The sequence below is a fragment of the Cucurbita pepo genome, chromosome LG11 (genome assembly GCF_002806865.2).
Source record: "Cucurbita pepo subsp. pepo cultivar mu-cu-16 chromosome LG11, ASM280686v2, whole genome shotgun sequence".
Taxonomy (NCBI): Eukaryota; Viridiplantae; Streptophyta; class Magnoliopsida; order Cucurbitales; family Cucurbitaceae; genus Cucurbita; species Cucurbita pepo.
This window is the reverse complement of record NC_036648.1, coordinates 2,553,385-2,579,402: the sequence shown is the minus strand read 5'-3', so window position 1 is coordinate 2,579,402 and position 26,018 is coordinate 2,553,385. Positions and strand designations below refer to the sequence as shown.

At 35.8% G+C, this 26,018-nt stretch overlaps 6 protein-coding genes across 6 annotated transcripts; 4 read left to right on the top strand and 2 right to left on the bottom strand.

Annotated features, from left to right (window-relative positions):
* Positions 1 to 573: 573 nt before the first annotated feature.
* Positions 574 to 2,072, bottom strand: LOC111805846 (RING-H2 finger protein ATL34-like). The gene has a single exon (XM_023691095.1). The coding sequence runs from the start codon at positions 1,883 to 1,885 to the stop codon at positions 773 to 775; it is 1,113 nt and encodes a 370-aa protein (XP_023546863.1). The 5' UTR covers positions 1,886 to 2,072; the 3' UTR covers positions 574 to 772.
* A 6,678-nt stretch (positions 2,073 to 8,750) lies between these two features.
* On the top strand, positions 8,751 to 10,674 carry LOC111805962 (transcription factor bHLH96-like). Its single transcript, XM_023691273.1, has 4 exons — positions 8,751 to 9,345; positions 9,485 to 9,853; positions 9,940 to 10,053; positions 10,449 to 10,674. The coding sequence occupies exons 1-3, from the start codon at positions 8,932 to 8,934 to the stop codon at positions 10,033 to 10,035; spliced, it is 879 nt and encodes a 292-aa protein (XP_023547041.1). The 5' UTR covers positions 8,751 to 8,931; the 3' UTR covers positions 10,036 to 10,053; positions 10,449 to 10,674.
* Positions 10,675 to 11,382: 708 nt separating this feature from the next.
* Positions 11,383 to 12,765, top strand: LOC111805963 (transcription factor bHLH96-like). The gene is made up of 3 exons (XM_023691274.1): positions 11,383 to 11,943; positions 12,083 to 12,451; positions 12,538 to 12,765. The coding sequence occupies exons 1-3, from the start codon at positions 11,530 to 11,532 to the stop codon at positions 12,631 to 12,633; spliced, it is 879 nt and encodes a 292-aa protein (XP_023547042.1). The 5' UTR covers positions 11,383 to 11,529; the 3' UTR covers positions 12,634 to 12,765.
* A 1,841-nt stretch (positions 12,766 to 14,606) lies between these two features.
* On the bottom strand, positions 14,607 to 15,778 carry LOC111805750 (RING-H2 finger protein ATL54-like). The gene has a single exon (XM_023690969.1). The coding sequence runs from the start codon at positions 15,682 to 15,684 to the stop codon at positions 14,797 to 14,799; it is 888 nt and encodes a 295-aa protein (XP_023546737.1). The 5' UTR covers positions 15,685 to 15,778; the 3' UTR covers positions 14,607 to 14,796.
* Positions 15,779 to 18,888: 3,110 nt separating this feature from the next.
* On the top strand, positions 18,889 to 21,087 carry LOC111805911. The gene is made up of 4 exons (XM_023691201.1): positions 18,889 to 19,146; positions 19,236 to 19,324; positions 19,396 to 19,598; positions 20,930 to 21,087. The coding sequence occupies exons 1-4, from the start codon at positions 18,899 to 18,901 to the stop codon at positions 21,011 to 21,013; spliced, it is 624 nt and encodes a 207-aa protein (XP_023546969.1). The 5' UTR covers positions 18,889 to 18,898; the 3' UTR covers positions 21,014 to 21,087.
* Positions 21,088 to 21,544: 457 nt separating this feature from the next.
* Positions 21,545 to 22,423, top strand: LOC111805957 (blue copper protein-like). Its single transcript, XM_023691267.1, has 2 exons — positions 21,545 to 21,772; positions 21,874 to 22,423. The coding sequence occupies exons 1-2, from the start codon at positions 21,562 to 21,564 to the stop codon at positions 22,329 to 22,331; spliced, it is 669 nt and encodes a 222-aa protein (XP_023547035.1). The 5' UTR covers positions 21,545 to 21,561; the 3' UTR covers positions 22,332 to 22,423.
* Positions 22,424 to 26,018: the final 3,595 nt, after the last annotated feature.

Here is a 26,018-nt window from a genome sequence, read left to right as displayed (position 1 = left end):
AGGTTCGACAAGGCGAGCTCGACTTCTTTTCTTTTGGAGTCCTTTGTTCCACATTTGAGGATTTACCAATCTATTGGCACGACTAAGTTTAGGGCATGGTTCTGATACTATGTTAGACGAACTCGACTCTCCACAATGGTATCATATTGTCCATTTTGAGCATAAACTCTCGTGTCTTTGCTTTGAGCTTCCCCAAAAGGTTTCATACCAATGAAGAGAGTATTATTTGATAATATAAACTCATAATCATTCCTTAAATTAGCCGATGTGGGACTTTCATCATCCAACACCTTCAAGGCACAACGTCCTCGTTGCCACATCGTCTGGTGCCTTAAGGGAAAGCTCAAAAAAGACAATATCTACCAGCAGTGGGCTTGAATTGTTACAGTGCTAGCTTCACTTCAGCTATAATATCTGGTTCTAGCACAATTCATACCGTTTTTATTTCTTGAATAATAAAATGAAAACAAATCGATAGATAACTTGGTAATGTGATCATCCAACTACTTAATTTTCAAATAATTAAAAAAAAATTATGAATAATTTTCAACAAATAACCACTTAATTTTACATATGTAAATACTTTTTGACCGTTTAATTCTCTATACGCGTGTGTCCCACGCGCCACAACTAATCACTTTTGACCGTTTACCCTTCTTCCCATAAAAATTCGAATTTTCTTTTTTATATATATATATATAAAATTAAATTTAAGAAAATCACACAAAAGCCCACATCGGCCCAAATGTCCAGAAACCAACAGCCGTCTACGTTATTGTTGACTTTGACCATCTCCATCATCACGCAATCGTACAAACGGCCGTCCACCGCCGTCTCCATTCCCATTCACATTAGTATCATTTCTAGAACCCTCCCTTCTGAACAACGGCGTCGCCGGAAAAAATGTCCACCACTCCGACCGCCCACTGCGGCTTCGATTGCCCACAAACCCACTTTTCCCCAATTCACTACGATACCCCTGTCTCGAACTCTGCACCCTCGGCAACGCCACGCAGCTCCTCGCCCGATTCAAATTCGAATTCAACAGCTCATTTGTCACCTCCGTCGGCAATCTCAAAGTAAACCTCTCGTAATCCGCCCCTATTTGAACCAGCGAGTGTCCCGTCGAGTGGGATCGAGGGAACAGTCCGGTCAATCTCCATCCCGTCGATCGCGACCTAATTGGACCGTTCTGATTCAATCCCTGATTTGGGGGATTCCCCTCCGGAATTCGTATACCCACGTGACAATTTTCCAATCCGGCCACTCGATTGCCGTCATCGCCGTGGATTCTCGAATCGGAATCGAGCAGAGCAGCGAAGGAGATGTCGCCGGGTTTGGGGACGAGGCTAGCGCGGCAAACAGGGCAGGTAGAGTGAGACACCAACCAAGCGTCGATGCAATTGGAGTGGAAGACATGGCTACATTTCGGCAACAATCGCAGCGTATCATCGTCTTCGAATTCAGATAAACAAACCGCGCATTCCAATGCGCCTTTCCCAATTTTGAGACCCTTTACGTTGGAATACACGAACGTTGGGAAAGAAGCTATAACAGCTGCATCGAGACCACGCGCCGCCCTTCTGGGTCGGCCGTTGATTCCTTCTGCGGCTGTGGGGAGGAGAAGGTGGCCGGCGAAACGTTGATCGTTGCACTGGCGGGTGTAAACAGAGAGGAGGGCAAGAACGATGAAGAAGCAAACGAGAACAATCAAAACGACAGCCATTCGTTTGCTGATTGTCTGTTTGAAAGAGTACATCTCCGGCGGACTGGGAACAGTGGGTCCTCCGGATTGGGCGGCGGCGAGAGAGATGTGGGAGAGGAGAATGGAATGGATAAGGAAGCCGGTGAGGACATGGCGGCGGCGGAGGGGTGGAGAGGTCATTTGGAAAAGGAACAAGAAACAGAGAGAAACAGAGAGAGAGACAGAGATAAGCAACACGTTGAGCTCCGGCCAGTTTGGAAATTGGGTGATATAATATTATAATTAAATTCTAATTAATCATTATGATATGTACTAACTAGGTGTTAGAGATGCTTATAGTTCAATTTTCTAAGCCACCTAATATCTTACTTAAACACACGTTGAAAATATATATTAAATTAAATAATTGACGTTTTATATTCGGATCAGGATTTGAAATTCAAATTCAACACCTGATATCTTTGTCATTCTTCTGCATCCTCCACGACATAGTCATGTTACTTAACTCTCGATTCTAAAAGTGAAGACTATTACCAAAAACTAGACTAACCCATTTACTTTCAGCATGATTCGTTCTTACTCACCCACACGCATCCTAGAAAAATGATGAGGAAGTCATCCATTATTGGATAGTTTCAAGTAAAAAGCAGTCTTAGATGTGTTATCAATTCATTCATGTACTTTTCATTTACTAAGTTACCTATGGTTTTTTTTTAAATTAAAATTGAGAGAAAAAAACAAAATAGATATTTGTTTTTTTTTTTTTTTTTTTTTTTTTTTTTTTTTTTTNTGGTGGTTTATCTTTGACCATGTCAGAGGGTTGACTTTTGAACGAAGTGTAGGGCCCATATTATCTGATTATCCACGTGAGTGTTAGCCACGTTAGCAAACAGAACTGACGGATCCTCTTACAAAATACGAGGATAACGACAACAACAATAATGAATCCCCATTCCAAATTTCTGGAACACTTTGAATTTTTAATTCCTAAATTAACCCTCTATGGTTTGGAACCATTTGGACTCTCTGGCCCATTTCAAACGTGGGCCGACACCTTTCAAATGGGCCAACTTACAAACGGGCTTACTGAAAAGTTGCTGAATTTGGCCCGTTATGTTCCTTCAATCACAAGACCCAACCAACAAGCACCACAGTAGGCGAGTCGTTTTAATACACGTCAAGTATCATCACGTTGTAATCATGAGATGTGAAAGTCATGCATTAAGAAGTTAGTAATCGTAGAGCATAACTACTAGAAGTTATTAATCGTACATCTTTTCTAAAAGAAAAATTGTTAATGTTTTTGTAACAGCCCAAATCCATCTCTAACAAATATTGTCCGCTTCAGCCCATTATGTATCGCCGTCAACCTCACGGTTTTAAAACATGTCTACTAGGGAGAGGTTTCTTCACCCTCGTCAAAATCCACCTCCTTAGGAGAGTCTAACGTCCTCATTGGCACACCGCCTAGTGTCTAACTCTAATACCATTTATAACAGCTTAAACTCACCACTAACAAATATTGTTCACTTTGGCTCGTTACGTATCATCGTCAGCTTCATGGTTTTAAACGCGTCTTATAGAGAGATTTTCACAACACCATCATCACAATCCACCCCCTTACAAGCTCAACATTCTCATTGGCACACTACTTGGTCTTTGGCTCTAATATCATTTGTAACAGCCCAAGTCCACCGCTAACAAACAATATCTGCTTTGATCTATTACGTATCGTTGTCAGCCTCACAATTTTTAAACGCGTCTACTAGGAAACCTCTCCATACAAAGTTATATAAGTTCGTTTGCATATAAACTTCACTTCTCTTTTCAAAATAATTTCAATTCTTACTTAAATTCTCTCAATAATTTCCAATAAACTAATTTTTTTAAAAAAAAATCTGATTTTTGTTTCATTTTCCTATGAATAATTAGATAATATATATTTTATAATTAATTAAAAGAAATTAGTTTAAAGAAAAAAATGATATATAATAGTTATTTTATAAAAAAAAAAATCCAATGATTTGAAATTTGAGGAATAATTTGGATGTTTCATCTGATTTGAAACAAAATAAAAAATAAAAAAAAAAAAAGGAATCTAATTATTTTTTTTATTGTTTATATTAAACAGTAAATTAAAAAAAAAAAAAGACACGACAAGCAAAAAGGAGGAAAAAAAATAGAAAAAAAAAGGCGAAAATAGATGAAAAGAAAAGAGGAAAAGGCGGTGGATTTGACGACGGGGAATGGCGGGTGGTTGGGTTTAGGCGCGGTAGATGGTAGCGTAGGCTTTGGTGCATCCACACCACGTGGACCCCTTGACAACACGTGTACGGCTGACTGCTACCCCCAACTTGTCTCTACTTTAACCCAATCACACCGCTCCACGTTACACCCTAAAACACAGGAGCATATTTCAAAATTGTAGCGTAAATCAATTTTTAATCTCTTAAATTNCTTCACCCTCGTCAAAATCCACCTCCTTAGGAGAGTCTAACGTCCTCATTGGCACACCGCCTAGTGTCTAACTCTAATACCATTTATAACAGCTTAAACTCACCACTAACAAATATTGTTCACTTTGGCTCGTTACGTATCATCGTCAGCTTCATGGTTTTAAACGCGTCTTATAGAGAGATTTTCACAACACCATCATCACAATCCACCCCCTTACAAGCTCAACATTCTCATTGGCACACTACTTGGTCTTTGGCTCTAATATCATTTGTAACAGCCCAAGTCCACCGCTAACAAACAATATCTGCTTTGATCTATTACGTATCGTTGTCAGCCTCACAATTTTTAAACGCGTCTACTAGGAAACCTCTCCATACAAAGTTATATAAGTTCGTTTGCATATAAACTTCACTTCTCTTTTCAAAATAATTTCAATTCTTACTTAAATTCTCTCAATAATTTCCAATAAACTAATTTTTTTAAAAAAAAATCTGATTTTTGTTTCATTTTCCTATGAATAATTAGATAATATATATTTTATAATTAATTAAAAGAAATTAGTTTAAAGAAAAAAATGATATATAATAGTTATTTTATAAAAAAAAAAATCCAATGATTTGAAATTTGAGGAATAATTTGGATGTTTCATCTGATTTGAAACAAAATAAAAAATAAAAAAAAAAAAAGGAATCTAATTATTTTTTTTATTGTTTATATTAAACAGTAAATTAAAAAAAAAAAAAGACACGACAAGCAAAAAGGAGGAAAAAAAATAGAAAAAAAAAGGCGAAAATAGATGAAAAGAAAAGAGGAAAAGGCGGTGGATTTGACGACGGGGAATGGCGGGTGGTTGGGTTTAGGCGCGGTAGATGGTAGCGTAGGCTTTGGTGCATCCACACCACGTGGACCCCTTGACAACACGTGTACGGCTGACTGCTACCCCCAACTTGTCTCTACTTTAACCCAATCACACCGCTCCACGTTACACCCTAAAACACAGGAGCATATTTCAAAATTGTAGCGTAAATCAATTTTTAATCTCTTAAATTTACATAAAATAATCGAATAATTTCCCTTAAATCTTTTCGTACCATTTTTTTCCTCTTTCAAAAAGAAATTCAAAAGACAAAAAAAAAAAAAAAAAACANCGTCATTTGGCAAGAAATGGAGTGACAGAAAAATACAGACGAAAAAGAAAAAAGAAAAAAAGAAAAGAGAATCTAGTAGCACATATATATATATATATATATATATATATATATATATATATATATATATAAATAATTTCCACGTAATTAAATCAATAATATTTTTATTTGAATTATTTGCTATAATTAAAATATGAGTTATAAAAAAAATAAAAATAAAAAGAGAATCTAGTAGCACATCTGGGAGGTAGCAAAATGCATGGATGGTCTGTCGTGTAATACAAGAAGAGCCAAGCCTTGGGACTTGAACTGTAAACGAATATTAAGTATATCATATGGGGATTAAACACAGCTTAATTAGGTTTAATTAATGACTTAATCAGGAATTAATCATTTATATTAACCCATGATTTGGAGAATAATACAGTTTTATTAGTCACTAATTATTTATTTACAAAATTAAAGAACAGCTTCCCACAATTTGAGGTCCCGACATCTCGTCGTTTATCCAAACACGCGTTTAGGTATTTAAAAATATTAAATAAATCCAAATCTCACCACCTTAATAACTCTACAAAATTAGGGTTTTTAATTAATTTATTTATTATTATTATTATTATTATTATTATGGCCGACTTGTACGTTGTTCCCACATGCACAGATTAGGGTTTCTGGTGACCGGAGTTTACGGTCAACACATGCAATTCCATTTTTTTTTAATATAAGTACTACAAAGAAAATGAAGGAAATGATGACGTGTCAGTCAAATCCCATACTTCAAACAGTAGCCTTCATCCATCAATGATTTCCATTATTTTATTTTCTTGGAAAAATACTTTGTAATTAATTATTACAGAAATTAGTGTTTTTTTTTTTAAATTAAAAAATGGGGATTTTTGTAAATAAATGTTAAAATGAAAAATGAAAAGAAAAAAGGAAACACAGAACACAAAGCAATAAGGAATATTCGATTGAAGCAATTAAACTCATAGGTCTGAGAATGTGACATAGAAATGTGGGTTAATTTGTGTATATTATAATGTTTTTATTAAAAAAAACAATAGTATAAGAATCCGAAAAATAATAAACATTTTAAAGATTTAAAAAAAAAAAAAAAAAAAAAAAATCCCCTCCCACCACTGTTTCATTTTTTAATCTGTGTCTCTTTTACACATCTTGTTGATATAAATAGTAACTTTAAATTCTTATAAATCGTTCTATTGCTCTCGTTTAGATATAATCATGGTTCATTAAAGTCCCACCTCAATTAATTAGGGAATGATCATGGGTTTATAAATCAAGAATACTCTCCATTAGTGCGAGGCATCTTAGAAAAGTCCAAAGCAAAACCATGAGAGCTTATGTTCAAAGTAGACAATATCATATAATTGTGGAGAGTCGTGTTCGTCTAACAACTGTTACGTCACAACTTCACATAATTAAACTAATTAAACTCGATTAATGTCTCTAATATCGTAACTCTAAACTAAAAAATTTATGATTAAGACAAGTATAGCATCACCCGTGGGTGTAGAAGGAAAAAACAAATCTTGTATTTTTAAGGTATGAGGACAAAAGGTGTAAGCCAATCAAATGAGGCCACATGAGGCCAAGTTCTATATATATATATATTTATTTATTTTAAATGTAAATTTTGTTCTTATTTTGAATCCTTGCTCGGTGCCAATTATACAATCAAGAAAGAATCTTCGTTATTTATTATTATTTTTTAATTTCAAGAATTAAGAGTAAGGTAAGAAGAGGGTATATATAAAAAAAAAAAAAAAAAAACATTGAAATATACATAAATTTGTTTTTATTTGTGTTATTTATTTAATTTTGTCTATAATTTAAAATTTTAATAATAATAATAATAATAATGTAGATTATAATATAATGTATTGATCCAATTGAAATTATTTTATATTTCAATCTAACAAGTTGGTGTAATCATTTGGTTTTATAATTTCTGATTTTAAATTTACAACCAAAATTAGATTTATAAATATTCAAACCTATTTATTTTAATATATACGTGTAATAAAATTATTATAAAAAAAAATCAAATAAGATCACGTCTTAAAAATTAAATTAAATCAAATCGTCGTCGTGACTCAACTAGTTCATTTAATATGATTGAAATATGTTATTTAAAATTTAATACTAACAAAATTAAAAGTAACACTAAATGTCTGCTCGAAACTTTCTCCATTTTATATCTACCACATATTTTATTATCCATTTATTTTTGCGGAGTTTGGGATGGGAATTACTAAAGAGAAATTTTCCGGAATTGAATTTTCACGAGTAATTTTTTTCGGTTTATTATTCTTTTAAAAAAAATTATTTTAAAGTTTCTACTTTTGAATATATATATATTGTGATGTCCTACGTTGGTTGAGGAGGATAACAAACCATCTTTATAAGGTTGTGGAAACCTTCCCTTGTCAGGAGCGTTTTAAAGTCTTGAGGAAAAGGTTGAAAGGGAAAGCCCAAAGAGGGCAATATCTGCTAGCGGTGGAATTTGGGTCGTTACAAATGGTATCAGAGTTAGACACCGGACGATGTGTCATCCTTCTCGCTCTTCCCCGAAGGGGTGTAGACACAAGGCGATGTGCCAGTAAGGATGCTGGTCCCCGAAAGGGGGTGGATTTGGTGACGGTCCCACATCGATTAAAGAAATGAGTGCTAGCGAAGACGCTGGGCCTCGAAGGGAGGTAAATTGTGATGTCCCACCTTAGTTGGGAAGAAGAACAAACTTTATAAGGGTGACAATATGCCAGTCTTCTCGGTCTTCCTCGAAGGGGTGTAGACACGAGGCGATATGCCAGTAAGGATGCTGGTTCCCGAAAGGGGGTGGATTTGGTGGCGGTCCCACATCGATTAAAGGAACGAGTGACAGCGAGGACGCTGGGCCTTGAAGGGGGGTGGATTGTGACGTCCCACATTGGATGGGAAGGAAAACAAACTTTATAAGGGTGTGGGGAAACCTTCCCCGATGCGTTTTAAAGCTTTGAGGGAAAGCCCGAAAGGGAATATCTGTAAGCGGTGGAAATATATTTATACTAAGTAGGGAGGGGACGAGATCGTCCCTGACCTCGGAGAAAAATGTTCTAAACTCCTTCATTCTCCATTTAAACCGAAAATCTTCAAAAGAGAATACTATTTATTATAACCATTTTTTAAACAGAGTTGGAGCGAAACGCGGCCGTAGAGAGACAGAACAGGTTGAACAGAGACCCAAAATCTGTTTGTTTATATTAATCAAATGCTCAAATGTGCAGCAAGTTGAGTAAAATAAGAGCTTATAATCGACTAATAACTAAGCCCAGACCTGAACCCAATGTGTTATTTGTAGCAACACCCAGATTCCTCTGTTTCCCTGTCGTACTCATATACAATGCATTCTCACGTGCACTTTGTTCGCTTCTAATGCTCTGTTTCACTCCATTTCTTTTAAAAAGCTCTTACCCTTTTCAATTCTCTCCTTGATTTTGATTCTTCTTCTTCTTTCATTCAATTCTGGGTGAATTTTAACCCCAAAGCTCTCTCCTTTTCTCCATCGAATTCGTGCTCTGTTTTTATGATCCAGAAGAACAAAAAACAGAGTCATCGTTGATAATGGCGTTGGAAGCGGTGGTTTTCCCACAAGATCCATTTACTTATGTTTGCAGGGATGTCTGTTCTCACGGCGGAGGAGGAGCTTGGGCTGGCTATGATCATGGCTTCCAATTAGAACAACAAAAACCCTTTCTTGAAGTGCCTGAAACTCAAACAGAGGACACAAAATTCGCCGCGAATTGGGAGGCTTCACCGGAGGAATGTTCGATTAATCAGCCTATTCCCGGAGGAGCTCTCTACACGCCGCCGTCTACCGGAAGAAGAAAGCGACGGAGGACACGGAGCACAAAAAACAGAGAGGAAATTGAAAACCAGAGGATGACACATATCGCGGTGGAGCGCAACCGTCGGAAACAAATGAATGAGTATCTAGCGATTCTCCGATCATTAATGCCGTCGTCTTACGTTCAAAGGGTCAGTCAATTTGTTTAGAAAGGAGAGAGATTATAATGATAATGACAAAAAGTACTGCGCGAAATTACTGTTCAATGACTTCAATTTCACGACAGAACAATTTGATGTCGTGAGCCTAATTATTTGCATATCATAGCAGGGAGACCAAGCTTCCATTATTGGTGGCGCCATTAATTTCGTCAAGGAATTAGAGCAACAACTGCAGTTCATCAACACCCATAAGAACACAATCGAAAATGGCGGTTCCCCTTTTGCTGAATTCTTTTCCTTCCCTCAATACTCAACGAAGAACACGGCTCATGACTCATCCATTACTCATACCCAGTGGCCGGCCGGTGATATTGAAGTCACCATGATTGATACCCATGCCAACCTTAAAATACTGTCGCCAAAACGCCCAAGACAGCTCCTTAAAATGGTCGCTGGATTTCAAAGCTTGAGACTCACTGTTCTTCATCTCAATGTCACTACTTCAGATCAAATGGTTCTTTATTCTCTAAGCATTAAGGTAATTATAGCTTAAAGTTTGAAACTTTTTGGATTTTAAGACATGGGTTGTTCTTAATTTCTGGATTTTGGGTGTTGTTTTTGAAGGTTGAAGAAGGGTGTCAGTTGAATACGGTGGATGAAATTGCTGCAGCTGTGAATCAAATTCTGCTGTTTATTCAAGAGGAAGCTGCTTTAAATTGACACTTTTTTGAAAAGAAAGTAAACAATTTAATCTGTTTTTTCTTTCTTTCTTTAATGTAATTTCTTTGTTCAGTTTCTTATGGTATCCCCACAATTTTCCACGTAAGAGAAGTGCTAAAACTCGTCAATGAATCTCGTTTAAACTCGTTAAAACATCGTATGTTCAATCAAAAAGTTCGAACCTTTATATCGCTACAAAATTTATCAAAAGTCCAAGAGAACAATGATCGTAGATCTATTCTTTTTTTTTTTAGAAACCTCTCACTAACACTGATAGACGCGTTTTAAAATTGTGATCAAATGGTTCTTTATTCTCTAAGCATTAAGGTAATTATAGCTTAAAGTTTGAAACTTTTTGGATTTTAAGACATGGGTTGTTCTTAATTTCTGGATTTTGGGTGTTGTTTTTGAAGGTTGAAGAAGGGTGTCAGTTGAATACGGTGGATGAAATTGCTGCAGCTGTGAATCAAATTCTGCTGTTTATTCAAGAGGAAGCTGCTTTAAATTGACACTTTTTTGGAAAGAAAGTAAACAATTTAATCTGTTTTTTCTTTCTTTCTTTAATGTAATTTCTTTGTTCAGTTTCTTATGGTATCCCCACAATTTTCCATGTAAGAGAAGAACATAATGTTGCTAAAACTCGTCAATTAATCTCGTTTAAACTCGTTAAAACATCGTATGTTCAATCAAAAAATTCGAACCTTTATATCGCTACAAAATTTATCAAAAGTCGAAGAGAACAATGATCGTAGATCTTTTTTTTTTTTTAGAAACCTCTCACTAACACTGATAGACGCGTTTTAAAATTGTGATCAAATGGTTCTTTATTCTCTAAGCATTAACGTAATTATAGCTTAAAGTTTGAAACTTTTTGGATTTTAAGACATGGGTTGTTCTTAATTTCTGGATTTTGGGTGTTGTTTTTGAAGGTTGAAGAAGGGTGTCAGTTGAATACGGTGGATGAAATTGCTGCAGCTGTGAATCAAATTCTGCTGTTTATTCAAGAGGAAGCTGCTTTAAATTGACACTTTTTTGGAAAGAAAGTAAACAATTTAATCTGTTTTTTCTTTCTTTCTTTAATGTAATTTCTTTGTTCAGTTTCTTATGGTATCCCCACAATTTTCCATGTAAGAGAAGAACATAATGTTGCTAAAACTCGTCAATTAATCTCGTTTAAACTCGTTAAAACATCGTATGTTCAATCAAAAAGTTCGAACCTTTATATCGCTACAAAATTTATCAAAAGTCCAAGAGAACAATGATCGTAGATCTATTCTTTTTTTTTTTAGAAACCTCTCACTAACACTGATAGACGCGTNTCCATTTCTTTTAAAAAGCTCTTACCCTTTTCAATTCTCTCCTTGATTTTGATTCTTCTTCTTCTTTCATTCAATTCTGGGTGAATTTTAACCCCAAAGCTCTCTCCTTTTCTCCATCGAATTCGTGCTCTGTTTTTATGATCCAGAAGAACAAAAAACAGAGTCATCGTTGATAATGGCGTTGGAAGCGGTGGTTTTCCCACAAGATCCATTTACTTATGTTTGCAGGGATGTCTGTTCTCACGGCGGAGGAGGAGCTTGGGCTGGCTATGATCATGGCTTCCAATTAGAACAACAAAAACCCTTTCTTGAAGTGCCTGAAACTCAAACAGAGGACACAAAATTCGCCGCGAATTGGGAGGCTTCACCGGAGGAATGTTCGATTAATCAGCCTATTCCCGGAGGAGCTCTCTACACGCCGCCGTCTACCGGAAGAAGAAAGCGACGGAGGACACGGAGCACAAAAAACAGAGAGGAAATTGAAAACCAGAGGATGACACATATCGCGGTGGAGCGCAACCGTCGGAAACAAATGAATGAGTATCTAGCGATTCTCCGATCATTAATGCCGTCGTCTTACGTTCAAAGGGTCAGTCAATTTGTTTAGAAAGGAGAGAGATTATAATGATAATGACAAAAAGTACTGCGCGAAATTACTGTTCAATGACTTCAATTTCACGACAGAACAATTTGATGTCGTGAGCCTAATTATTTGCATATCATAGCAGGGAGACCAAGCTTCCATTATTGGTGGCGCCATTAATTTCGTCAAGGAATTAGAGCAACAACTGCAGTTCATCAACACCCATAAGAACACAATCGAAAATGGCGGTTCCCCTTTTGCTGAATTCTTTTCCTTCCCTCAATACTCAACGAAGAACACGGCTCATGACTCATCCATTACTCATACCCAGTGGCCGGCCGGTGATATTGAAGTCACCATGATTGATACCCATGCCAACCTTAAAATACTGTCGCCAAAACGCCCAAGACAGCTCCTTAAAATGGTCGCTGGATTTCAAAGCTTGAGACTCACTGTTCTTCATCTCAATGTCACTACTTCAGATCAAATGGTTCTTTATTCTCTAAGCATTAAGGTAATTATAGCTTAAAGTTTGAAACTTTTTGGATTTTAAGACATGGGTTGTTCTTAATTTCTGGATTTTGGGTGTTGTTTTTGAAGGTTGAAGAAGGGTGTCAGTTGAATACGGTGGATGAAATTGCTGCAGCTGTGAATCAAATTCTGCTGTTTATTCAAGAGGAAGCTGCTTTAAATTGACACTTTTTTGAAAAGAAAGTAAACAATTTAATCTGTTTTTTCTTTCTTTCTTTAATGTAATTTCTTTGTTCAGTTTCTTATGGTATCCCCACAATTTTCCACGTAAGAGAAGTGCTAAAACTCGTCAATGAATCTCGTTTAAACTCGTTAAAACATCGTATGTTCAATCAAAAAGTTCGAACCTTTATATCGCTACAAAATTTATCAAAAGTCCAAGAGAACAATGATCGTAGATCTATTCTTTTTTTTTTTAGAAACCTCTCACTAACACTGATAGACGCGTTTTAAAATTGTGATCAAATGGTTCTTTATTCTCTAAGCATTAAGGTAATTATAGCTTAAAGTTTGAAACTTTTTGGATTTTAAGAGATGGGTCGTTCTTAATTTCTGGGTTTTGGGTGTTCTTGTTTAAGGTTGAAGAAGGGTAGCTTCAGATGTTATGAACCGATTTACGAACCATTGAAATTTCATATAAGGAGATTTCTACTAACCATATCTATACAAAACAAGAACTATTCCAAACACCAACCAGCAATTATTAAGCTATTTTCTTTGATTTTGAAATGATAAAATGATAAAAATCTATTTATTTCGAGATTTGATGTTTACAAATTAGGTCATAAGTTTGAACAATAATAGACACACCAACCCTAATCATAAAAACACAATCTTTTTTCTTCAAAGATTTCATTTCACAACGAACCACCGAACGAACACTCTAGAACAACATTCGAAGAACATGGCATCGTGGAGATATTGTTGATCATTGAATGGAACATAATTTAGGGTTTGAATGAATTAAGGAACATAATTTAGGGTTTGAGTTGCAGAGATCCCAGGTTTTGGTAAAAGTTAATTTAAAGTGATGAGATGAAATGATGAGAAGATGAAGAGACAGAAAATAATGATTATGGGTTTGAAGAATTTAAAAGATAGGGAGGAAGAGAGATGAGGGCCCCAATGGCTTATAATATGGATACCATACCTAACAGTACAAATATTCCTTTCACCACATCATTTTGTTCTCACAATCTAACAAATTTATATCCAATTATCTCCTACCAACTCACAAAACTTTAAATCATTTTGTCTTTCCTTGTGTTTCGATTATTCTTACCCTACGTTTGTTACGGTAAAATTAGACCTAACGAAATAGGTCAAAGGCTCGAGAAAGGCCGATTGGGCCAATTGGCTATATTGTCAGTTGTCTTCGTGCTAGGATGGTTGGAGTTTGATTAAATCTTTGGTTGATTTGGTGTGATTTTGTGAGATCCCATGTTTGGGAAACTTGGAAATCGTGAGATTGATGGGGATATGTAACGGGTCAAAAAGGATAATATCTACTAGCGCTGGGCTTGGATTGTTACAGACGGTATTAGAGTCAAACACTGGGTGGTGTGTCAATGATGACGTTGGACCCCCAAGGGGGGTGGACTATGAGATCTTACATCAGTTGTGGAAGGAAAAGAAACATTCGTTGTAAGGGAATGGAAGCCTCTCCTTAGTAGATGCATTTTAAAACTGTGAGACTGACGACAATACATAACGAGCTAAAGTTGACAATATCTATTAGAAGTGAGTTTGAGCTATTACAAATGGTATTAAAGTTAGACACCGAGTGGTGTGCCAGTGAGAACGTTGGGTCTCCAAGGGGAGTGGATTATGAGATCCCACATCAGTTGGAGAGGGAAATGAAATATTCCTCATAAGTTGGAAAACTCTGTTTAGTAGACACGTTTTAAAATCGTGAAGCTAACGACGATAAATAACGGGCTTGAACTGATAGGCTTAAGAGGTAATTAAGAGGGTACATTTCTGTTGGGCTGGGCCTATTGCGGCCCATGATCACGAGTGAAGTCCATAAATGATTGAATTTGGGCCGTTTAGTGTATTTGGGCCAAGTGAAGTCCATTTGGTACGAGGTCTCAAATCAAAAGTATTTAACTTAATCATTAATTAATTATGGATTAAGATAATGATGAAAAAAGCTTAATATAATAATACCCACTGAGAAAATGAAGAACACGAAAGCATCAAAACAGAGGCTCGAACCCATAACCCCAAAACCCATTCAATGAATAACAGAACCCGTTCTTTTCAATTCATACACAAAAACTGGGCTCACCCTGTTGGATACTCTGAATCGAGCAAATCTGGTTCAGATCATGTTGCAGAAGAACAGTTCATCATTGTTTCATTTACTTCCATTTTAGAATCATCGGATTCAAAAACCCCTTCTTTTGGAACAATCTCCCCAATCGGAGGAACCCCAATGTCTCTCTGTTCATCAACTGCATCTCCTCTGTTTTCAACGCCGCCGCCGCCGGAGACAGCACTCTGTTCTTCCCCCTCCAAATTCTCCATCTGGGTCTCCTCAATTACGACCAAATTAGCTTCGTTTTGATTCAAATGACCCGAATTCGGCGGTCTCGCGGTGTTGGAGGTTGGAAAATCAGTAAGAATATGGGCTCGACAGAGTGGGCAAGTGGTATGAGTCCTCAGCCATGTATCAACGCACCCAATATGAAACGCGTGGCTACATTTGGGCAACAGCCGGAGCAGTTCGTCTTCTTGAAATTCATTCAAACAAACAGAGCAAACTGTTCCTTCGATCAAGCCCTCACCTTTTTTGTATTTGCAAACCGTGATTGAGTTGATGATCGATTGCTGTAGCCCGACGGTGGTTATGAACCAAATGGGATGATCGACTTGATTCTCGTTTAGAAACTCTCCATCTTCGCCGTCCAATTGCGACGTCTCCGCCCCTTGGTTTCCGGAGCCGCTACGCCAAGCTTGGCATTTTACGACTATGATGTAGAAACTAAAAGTGAAGAAGAACCCAACAAACAGAGCAAGTATGACGATGACTATAGTTGGAAGCTGTTTTTGGTGGTCGTCAAACGGCGGCGGCGGCGGCGGCGGCGAGAAGTAGAAATCTGGGAGATCTAAGCAGTCGAGAGGGCAGTCGTAAGGGCAGGCAGAACAATTGAAGCTTTGTTGGTGAGTTCCGGTAGCGACGGGGAAAAGCTTTCTGGTAATTCCGACCGCCATGGCAGGGGAGCTCTGAAGAAGCTTAGAATGTTGAGAGAGAAACAGAGGAATGGAAGGAAAAATGAAGATCTCTGAATTTCTTTGGTTTGAAGAAATGAAATAAACAAAGTAATTAAAAGATGACTAAGCTCCTCCACCTTAACAATTAGGTTAAATTTCAATCTCAATTTTATTACTATAATATGAAACGACGAATAAGCAACCTGCTTTGGACAATCATGACCGTGACATCCTCACTGTCTACCGACTCAAACAAACAAGATTGGGACATCTGTCATGCAGCCATAGGCAACATACTTTGGACAAGCATGCTCGTGACATCAAAATTCGACATTCAAAACTTGTTTTATCTCAATTCAAACCTATATTCCGAGATTCGTCATCGGTTGGAGGGAGAAACAAGTGTCAGCAAGTACGTTAGGTGTCGAATAGAGTGGATTGTGAGATCCCATCTAAGTTGCAGAGGGAGAGAGGAATGAGTGACAACGAAGACATTGGCCCAGAATGGTGTGGATTGTGAGATCTCACATTGGTTGGAGACAGAAAAAAATATTCTTTATACGGGTGTAAAAACCTCTCCTCAACAAATGTATTTTAAAATCTCGAGCCCGAAAGAAAACCAAATAAGACAATATTTATCAGCGGTGGACTTGAGTGGCGAGCGTTCTTTATAAGAGTCTAGAAATCTCTCACTAGCATACGCGTTTGAGAAAGCCCGAAATCAAAAGTCCAAAAAGGTGAGCTTGGACGGTTACATATATTTTCAATAAAATTTTAAATCAATCATCATCTACGTATGATATTCTTCTTACTAAGCTAACATAAGACTTTGATCAATTTTCAAACATTTAAATTAAACCTGATAGTGATCGAGACCGAGGAATTTGTCGTAGAAATTAATTTACGTTACTACCAACTACCCTTTAGCTCGTAACGCTTAAGCCAGACAATTCTCTCCCCTACTCATCAAAAAAACCAATTTTAATTAATGTCATGACGTGAGCAAACAAGTTGTGTTGTTTGTACTAATCATCTAAGATTATTTTTATTCATAATTTAAAAGAAAAAAAAATTAAATATGTCTATCGAGTTAAAAGCAATATTTGGTAATATGTCTTGATCAAGATTGCTACAAAGTCTAAAGTGGGTGAAATTAAACGTATTTATGACATTAATATTCAAATAGTCCCGATTTAAGATGATTAATATCTTGGCTCGGGCAAGAAAAGGAAAAGGTAAGAGTACTTACTCTTATTCCGACGATAGAAAAGTTTGAGCTGAAAGATTGAATCACACCGAGTAAGAAAGGCGGGCTTAGCAGGGTTCTCCAAACGTATACTTATTAGGTTTCTCCAAACATATAAACAAAAAGAGAAAACAACCGGTCCTGAAGAGGATACCGAGACGCATACATTCTCGCATGGAACAACCTAGCTGAACAGGAACAAGGGTCCTAACTGAGTCCAACTGACCTTCTTTGGCTGGCCCCCGCCCCTTGTAACGAGGTCAACCCATACGTACTTCTTTCGTTTAGCGAGATAGCTTACCAGCTCTTTCGGCTCATAGCAGCCGTATGAAAAGCGAAATCGTACAAACTTGTTTTTTTTTTTTTTCAACTTTGTGGGCCCATAAGTTGGTCTTACCTAATTTTGCTCAGCTTTAGGTTCTCTTTCTCAATTTTTTTTTAGATTTACGCGTAGAAAACTTCTTATTTAAAATAATAAATAACTTTTTTTTTTTATTGATGAATAATAAATTTTATGTCGGGAGTCGTTTCAATCATGTATAGTTTGTATGTTATATAGTAAGTTAAATCATGTATATATATCGGCGACCAGAGCTTGAAAATGTACTTTTTTATAGTTTGTATGTTATTTCTTACGGTACATGCCTGAAGTCATCAATACAAACTTTTAGCCAATATTCTCTGTTGTTTGTGTTCATTTAGATCGAGTGTGTGCGTTGTTGAGCGGTCCTAACATTATATTTATCTTATTTTTTGGGCTGTCCGCTCTCTGAAATATGGTTCCTTAAAGACTAGTTTGGGCCCAAATATGTGGGCTCGGCCCACCAAAAATGGAGATTTTAGAATATTTTCCATATTTAAAAAAAATACAAAAATTAAATGCAAATAAAATTAAATATTTCTGACTATTTTGTTACTCAATATTTTATTATTTAATTAATATAAGACTTAAAATTCTTAAAGTTTATTTATTTATTTATTTATAATTTATGAGTTTTAAAAAGATGGATTTATTTTGTGTAGCAATTAGTGTTGTTTTTAAATAAAATTTATTTCTATTGAGATTATTAAATTTTTAATAAATGTTTTTTTTTGTTTGGTTAAAAATTTAAAGTAATTAAGATCCCAGTTGGTAGGAGGAAGAAACAAAACATTCTTTCCTAAAACCTTTACTAGTAAACAGTTTTCGTTGCTATCCTATAACTGGTTTAAATTTACTGTTTAATTGATAAAATGAACCTAAATTTAAGAGCCCTATATTGACCAAAATAGAGTTTAATAACTACACATTAGTTACAAATGTTTTAAATAATCTTTTTTAAAAGTAAGGTACGATTAAGTTGGATTGTAACTCTATTTTCAAGTTGGTTGAGGTGACCCGACCAAAAAAATGTCAACCCACACAAAAAAAAAAACATTCCAAAATTCAATCGAACCCAAATTTGATGGTTTATTGGTTTAGGTTCGGGTCGAAATTCTAAGGGGATTATTATTTTTTTTACTATATAAGCCCACACATGTACCAAGGAAACAATTATGGATCGAAAATTATGTACCGCCATCAATTTTGATGCAACTTGATAAATAGCTAAACCTAGATAAAAATAAAAATAGCTTATTTTAAATAATTTGTACACAATTATAACACCTTATATTATAATAATAATAGTAATAATAATGCAAATTTTGAACTAATAAATCGAAAAAATGAAGGAATTAAGTTTTTTATACAACTTCATGCAACCCTGACTCGGTAGGCCAAACGCCCCCAAACCACAACTAATTTCAAAATGACGTAGAATTCAAAGCATATAATATACCATTTAAACCCATTTTTTCTTTAGCAATAATGTGAAGCAATAAATATAAGAACCAATAAACGAGTTAGATAGGGTGACTTGAAAGCTCATATATTTGAATTCTCTACGCCATAAGCATTCATAATTCACCAATCCCATCCCTTCACAAATGTCGATCGTTTCAGTTTCTTCCGGTTCAGCCAGCCTCCGTTCCACCGGCGAGTCCCGCGGCCATGGATCAAACCTTAACCTCAGCCATCTCCTTCACAAAGCCAAGAGCTTGCCGTTCCCACGCACAATTCCCAAAAACAGAGCCACCCATATCACGACTTACAGAGACATGGCGGTTTACGGCGTCGGTGGCGGCCTTGGATCTCCCCTTCCGCCGCCGCCTCCTCCTCCCCCATTGACTCCTTGGTATTTAAATTATGTTTGAATTAATTATTATTTTTTTTTTGTCGTATTTTCCAGGTGGAAAATTAGAAAGAGAGTGTTGTTTTTGGCAGGCCATTGTGGGTAGCAGGGGCGGTGCTGTCAGCAATTCTATCCATTTGGAAGACGACCAAATATTGGGCGCCTTTTCTTATGTTGAAGCGTGAGGAATATAATGATGAATTTGAACACTTTGTTTTTTTGGTATGCGTAATTTGGGTTGAATTTGTGTAGAGAGAGTGGAGAAGGTGGTGCATGTGGCGGAGGACGTGGTAGATATGGTGGAGACGGCGGCGGAGGAAGTGGATAAGGTGGCGGAAGAGATTGCTGATCATCTCCCCAAAGACAGTATACTCCAAAAAACGGCAGTTTTAGTGGAAAATGCAGCTGAAACCGTTGCTAAGGACGCCAATTTGGCGGCGGAAATTATCGGCAAGGTTAGTCCTTTTCTCTAAACTTTTTCTTCACTTTTTCTTAGCTCACAACCTTATTTTATTCATATTTTTATAAAATCTTTTTGAAATAAATTTAATATATATATATATATATATATATCAAAACTATAAGGATGGTTTCCGGCCATTCCATCAAATATTTGAGAAGGTGGGTGTGGTGATAGGCTTCGCTTCTACGACTGCCTCCCCGGCTGTTACAAACACTGAGCGAGAACGATAAGGGGCGCACATTGTTTGTGCGGGCATGTGATTCGCAAAGCTGCGGCAAACAAAGCCGTCCGGCCCCCACCAAATTAGGAATGCGAAGGCCTTTCCCCTTCGAAAAGAGGCCGAGAAACGAAAGAGCTATATATATATATTAAATTCTTAGTTATTTCATAAATATTCTTAAATTTCTCACCGTGTTTTAAAAACATCTTTAATTAAAAAAAAAACATTAATAATATCTTTAAACTTTTAATCGTGTTTTTTTATACATTTTGAAATTTGGGTATTTTTCAAACAAAATATTAAAATTTGTATTTATTTAAGTATATTTTAATTTTTTTAAAAAAATTAATGAAAATTTTTAAAATATAGAGGAAAATAAAGCATAAAATTAAAAAATATTTTTATTAATTTAATCTATGAACTAGAAAATTAAAACTTATAATTCTTTTTCAAAATTCAAATTAATTTCTAACATAATTGAATTAAACTTTTATAATTTAATTTTCTAACTTTTAAAATGTCAAAGACGTTTTCGTCACATAAATAAATAATTACAAATTACAATTTATGGTGGGATTTAGTGATATATATATATATATATGCCTATTATTAATTGCGTGTATTAATTTAATTCGCTTTCCATCTCATTAAAACACTCTACTATTAACAAAAATTTTAAATTATTTTACTTATAATTTATTTTATTTTTTAAAAAAGTTTTTCAAGACAATTAAAAAATCATTTTTATTTTTCAATTTAACAATAAATTAAAATGTTTCCTTAGAAAAAAAAAAAAAACATCGTAAAAAACTCATACCATTTTCAAAAACAATAATTTAAATGAAATAATAAATGGATAGAGGCATGATATTTAAATATATTATTATCCACGTGTTTTTTTTATAGAACCTCGGCCCCTACCTAACCAAAAAGACGTAATTGACCCTACTCCCTTGAGAAATCTACTTTGACAATCCTGTCCTTTTCAGTCTAAAATTGTTTACGTGTTAGCTAACTATCTATTATAATTATTAATTTTCCTTATAATTCAATCAATTATTATTATTATTAATTTGATTTTTTCTAAATATAAATTACCTCAGGTGGAGAAATTTGACGACGGGTTGAACTCATTAATTAAGAAGAAAGGAGGAAGTAAAGAAGGCGACGCAAAACCCAAACCCTAGACCAACCTCTTCAATCAAATATTCAAATATTATATTTATAATAATATTCTAATTATTATTTTAAATATAAATCAATAATCCAAATAAATGTAATGCTTATATTAATAAATGGATCTTTAATTAATTTTTTATTTTATTTTATTAATTTAGTATTATTAAAGTATATAAACCATATCGTCGAAAAATGCAAACACGTGACTTATCATTTGATATCATCACAACATAGCCTTAGACAACTTGGTTCACAAATGTGAACATGGACCTACTTCACTCGTCCAGCTAGCACTCGCTAACAATTGGTTCAGTAGGGTGGTTGGGGGCAGTAGAGAAGCTCTAATAAACCCACTTTGGTTAATTAAGTTGGTGCGTTAGGAATTTGGGGGCGGTGACCCAACTACTTGATTACTAGTACACCTACTTCTCCCTTTTTGAGCTGACTCCCATCATCTCCTCCACCAATTCGGCGAACCCTTCTTATTTGTTTTGGTTCCATCAATGGAATCTACATGATTCATGAACCTAACCCACTCCCACCTTCTATTCTATAAATGCTTAACCCCATCCCTCCCCCTCCATCATCAACTCCAATGGCTTACTCCTTCAAAACTGCACTTTTTGCCTTAGCCACCATTGCCATTTCCATGGCTATCCCAACCTTTGCCACTGTCCACACCGTTGGCGACACCGCGGGTTGGTCCACCGGCGTCGACTACACCTCTTGGTCTTCCGGGAAAACCTTCGCCGTAGGCGACACATTGGGTCAGTTCAAAATCATGTCTTGCATTGGAGAGTGTTTGTCAATTACATCCAACTTGTTTTTTTTATTTTTTTTAAATGACCCATTGTTTCTGACGTGGCAGTGTTCAATTATGGGGGTGGGCACACGGTGGACGAAGTGAGTGCTAGCGAGTACACCTCTTGTACGGCGGCCAATTCCATTAGTAGCGACAGCTCTGGCGCCACGTCCATCACTCTCAAGAAGCCTGGCACTCATTACTTCATTTGTGGTGCATTTGGTCACTGTGGCAATGGGATGAAGCTAGCTGTCACAGCTGCCGAAGCTGGAGGTCCCCCCTCGACAGCCTCAGCTCCCATTGGTGATGGACTTCCACCGTCCGAAGCGCCAAGTTCTGTTGGAGCTGCTGCTCCCGTAACGCCATTGGTTGGTGCTACTCCCAAAGATGCGGACTCCTCATTGGTGAACTCTCCCACGTCTAAGGTTCCTGTGGAGGCATCTTCCGCTTGTGGCGCCTCTGCGTTTGCAGCCGTGGTTTGCACTTGGGGCGCCGCCACCCTGGGCTTGTTGGCTGCGCTTTAGGATGCTCACTATGTAGTGTCTTTTGTGAAAATTCATCTTTTGCTTGGGTTGTTTTTTTTTCTTTGTCGTGTATTTGTTTCCCTAAATTAATTATTAATGTGAAAATTTTTAATTTAATTCCAATTATTTGGATCAAATTTCTTGAAAGTTTCATTTAAATTTTTTTTAAAAAAAAACTCAAAAATACCTTTAGACCTTAAAATAAAAATTATATTAATTTTACATCTAAACTTTGAAAAATGTTTAAAAAAAAAAAAAAAAAAAAAAAATCTAAAATTACCCTTTTTTTTTTATAATTAAAAAAAAAAACTTTTAAAAGTTCTTATGCTACGGTTAATTATATTTAAGAATATTAATGATTAAAGTATTAATAGTTTTAATAAATAAAATGTCATAATTTAGTACAACTTATTTCTAATTTGAATTAGTTATTGAATATATGATATATCAGTTAAATTTGAATAGTAGTATATTTTATTTTATTTTCTAGATTTAGTTAGTTTATATTTTTCTGTTGGTATTATTTAATATCTTGTATCTTTATTTAAATGTTGTGAATATTATCGCTCAATATTTTTAAATTTGTATTCTTTTATTAAGTAATAATATTTTTCATATCTAGATATTGTGTCATAAAAAAAAAACTAATTGTATTTATTAAACATTTTTGAAATTTTAAGGTAAATTTATGAATATTTTAATATTAAATAATGTCCGGTTTGGGCTCCACGGCGGGTGAGTCGAGGTGGAGGCGGTTGAATTTCCAAAAGAAGAGTGGCAGTGGTCCCCACCCGAAACTGTCTCCTCGAATCACAGCTGTTCAAACTGCCAACTTGTGTACACACAACCAGTCAAAACAACAATTTTCAACCAACAAAATTAAAATTTAAATATATATTATTTAATTAATTTAATTTAATTTTTTAATGAGAAAAATCAAGGAAGTTGCCGATGAAGGATCCGGGAAGTGCACCCACTTTCTACTTTTCCTTTTAATCCTTTCCCAACACCAAAAACCTTCCCAAATTTAAAATGATACAACAACCACCGCCACCACCACCACAACAATGCCTAAGAATTTGAGCAAACTAAAGGGTCATACGGCGGCGGCAAAGGGAAGAAACCCCAACCACGGCAGCGGCAGCAGCCATAGTAGTCGATGTCGGAAGCACCCAAAACACAAGCAATCACCAGGCGTGTGCTCACTTTGTCTAAGAGAAAAGCTGAGTAATTTAACAATTACAAAACCAATAATGGCGGCGGCAACGGCGGCGGCATCCGTTTCATCTTCTTCATTATCATCTCTATCCTCTTATTACTCTTCTTCCTTCCCTTCTTCCTCCGCCTCCCCATACTTCCCCAGAACCAAATCCTCCATTTCTTCCTTGTTCAAAAGAAGATCAACGCCCACTCAAGCAACAAATCCTGGGTTTTGGTCCAAATTGATGATGAATCGAAGACCAAAACAATTAGTATCTACTTTATCACACAGATCCAACCAATTTCCAAACCCCAGATGAAGATTGTTTCTTTTCATGATTTTTATCATCTTTTCCATCCAACAACTTGCACCCAAAAACCTGTCCAATCTTTTTGGTGGTTGTTTTTTTGTTCTTGGATTGATCCAACAAATTCATCAATATTTTGTATAATTTCATCTAGGTAACTTACATAGTCGTATGATTTATGGATTATGTTAATGGAATTTATGTTGTTTGTATTACCACCAAACTTTGGGCGTAACATTTATCCCATTTTAATAATTGAGTGAGCTTCATTGTTTAATTATTGTCGGAGATTATGCATATCTTATATTTTATTCTAATATTAATTTTTTATTTTTTTTTATTTATAATTTTGTTCCACATAACTTATATTTGAAGTCGATTTTATCGAGTTTGGTATGAGATTTAGAAATGGGAAAATTGAGAGAAAAAATTGTAAATAATTTAAAGTCTAACATTGCATGTTCTTGGAGACTTCATGCTCCACTTCTTCTATATATTTCCCTAATTCCAATTTTACCCTTCCCCCACTCATGTAAATTTACTTAAATGTCCCTTGATTGCAATGATGTCATATTAATATTTTAATAAAAAATCATTTTTTTTTTATGTTAACTATATGATTATATAACGGTTCAAGTTGATAGTATCTACTAGTGGTGAGTTTTAGAAATGACATCATAGCTAGAGATTAGATGGTGTGCCAATGAGGATGTTGGGCTCAAATTAGGGTGGATTGTAAAATTTCGATTGGAGAGGGGAATGAAACATTTTTTTATAAGGGTGTGAAAATCATTTACTAGTAAACGCGTTTTGAAAACTGTGAGGCTGACGATGATACATAATGGGTCGAAACGGACAATATCTACTAGTCGTGAGCTTGGGTATTAAAATTAGATACTAAACCGTATGACAATCAGAACGTTGGACCTCTAAGATTGTAAATAGAAAACTACTAACCGTTCGAACCGAGGGAAAAAGCAAGATATTGTTAATATTTATTAATGATTCATTGAGTGTGTATAGTACAGAACAGTTTGGCGTAGGAATTTATTATTGTTAAAAATAAAATAAAATAAATAAAGGAAAACAATATTGTTTGGTACTTTAGCTGGACTGTCGCTGTCCTTTCCGTGGAATTTTTTCACAGTCAACAGAACACACTCCTTGCCCATGACAGCCTTGCTCCAGCCAGCTCTACCCTTCCTCTTACAAGATGACGTGCTTCGTCACCAACCATTGATAATTTCGACGATATGAAATTCGAATTCTTTATCTGATGGTCTCAACATTTTATTGCAACATGGTTACGTTACTTATTCATCGTTTCTTAAAAGTAAAAACCATTTCCATTCTGAGATCTCACATTGGTTGGAGATAAAAACGAAACAGTGACGACGATACATAACAAGACCAAAGCGGATAATATCTACTAACGGTGTGTATGAGCTATAGATACTGTGCGGTATGCCAGCAAGGACGCTGCCCTCCAAAGGAGATGGATTGTAAGATCCCATGTCGGTTGAAGAGGGAAATGAAACATTTCTTATAATTGCGTGAAAACCTCTTCCTAACGAACGCATTCCAAAACTATGAGGCTAATAACGATACGTTACAAGTTAAAACAAACAATATCTACTAACAGTAGACTTGAATTGTTACATTCATAGTCCAACGTGAGTTATTCCAGCATGTTTGAGTCATCGAAAAAAGATGTTTAAGTATTTTTAATTATCCTATTCTCATGATCGCCCTTATTAACGCGTGGTCTCAATTCGTTTCCTTCGTTTGAGGGTCCAATCCAACACTAATTGTACCCTCCACGGCCCAAGATTGGCAATTTGGGCCCATGGAGTCAAATATCACCAATTAGAGTTTCGAGCTTACAATATTTAAAAATTTTAATCAGCATATTTTATCCTTATTCACATGCATCTTAAAAAACTTTCACTGAGGTCACTCGACATAAAATTACTTTAAGCAAAACACGCGTAATCAGAATGATAATTGACTTAATGGTTGTTGGATGATGGAAGTCCCAAACCGGCTAATATAGGGAATGATCATAGGTTTATAAGTGATAAATACTAACTCCATTGGAATGAGGCCTTATGGGAAAACTCAAAGCAAAGTCATGAGAGCTTAGGCTCAAAGTGGACAATGTCATACTATTGTGGAGAGT

Excerpts from the sequence above, each read along its gene's own strand:
- LOC111805846 (XM_023691095.1), bottom strand. The coding sequence starts at position 1,885 with ATGACCTCTCCACCCCTCCGCCGCCGCCATGTCCTCACCGGCTTCCTT.
- LOC111805962 (XM_023691273.1), top strand. The coding sequence starts at position 8,932 with ATGGCGTTGGAAGCGGTGGTTTTCCCACAAGATCCATTTACTTATGTT. Across the intron at positions 9,346-9,484 it reads CGTCGTCTTACGTTCAAAGG|GGAGACCAAGCTTCCATTAT; the intron begins GTCAGTCAATTT and ends ATATCATAGCAG. Across the intron at positions 9,854-9,939 it reads TTTATTCTCTAAGCATTAAG|GTTGAAGAAGGGTGTCAGTT; the intron begins GTAATTATAGCT and ends TTGTTTTTGAAG.
- LOC111805963 (XM_023691274.1), top strand. The coding sequence starts at position 11,530 with ATGGCGTTGGAAGCGGTGGTTTTCCCACAAGATCCATTTACTTATGTT. Across the intron at positions 11,944-12,082 it reads CGTCGTCTTACGTTCAAAGG|GGAGACCAAGCTTCCATTAT; the intron begins GTCAGTCAATTT and ends ATATCATAGCAG. Across the intron at positions 12,452-12,537 it reads TTTATTCTCTAAGCATTAAG|GTTGAAGAAGGGTGTCAGTT; the intron begins GTAATTATAGCT and ends TTGTTTTTGAAG.
- LOC111805750 (XM_023690969.1), bottom strand. The coding sequence starts at position 15,684 with ATGGCGGTCGGAATTACCAGAAAGCTTTTCCCCGTCGCTACCGGAACT.
- LOC111805911 (XM_023691201.1), top strand. The coding sequence starts at position 18,899 with ATGTCGATCGTTTCAGTTTCTTCCGGTTCAGCCAGCCTCCGTTCCACC. Across the intron at positions 19,325-19,395 it reads GCCTTTTCTTATGTTGAAGC|AGAGAGTGGAGAAGGTGGTG; the intron begins GTGAGGAATATA and ends GAATTTGTGTAG. Across the intron at positions 19,599-20,929 it reads CGGCGGAAATTATCGGCAAG|GTGGAGAAATTTGACGACGG; the intron begins GTTAGTCCTTTT and ends AAATTACCTCAG.
- LOC111805957 (XM_023691267.1), top strand. The coding sequence starts at position 21,562 with ATGCTTAACCCCATCCCTCCCCCTCCATCATCAACTCCAATGGCTTAC. Across the intron at positions 21,773-21,873 it reads CGCCGTAGGCGACACATTGG|TGTTCAATTATGGGGGTGGG; the intron begins GTCAGTTCAAAA and ends CTGACGTGGCAG.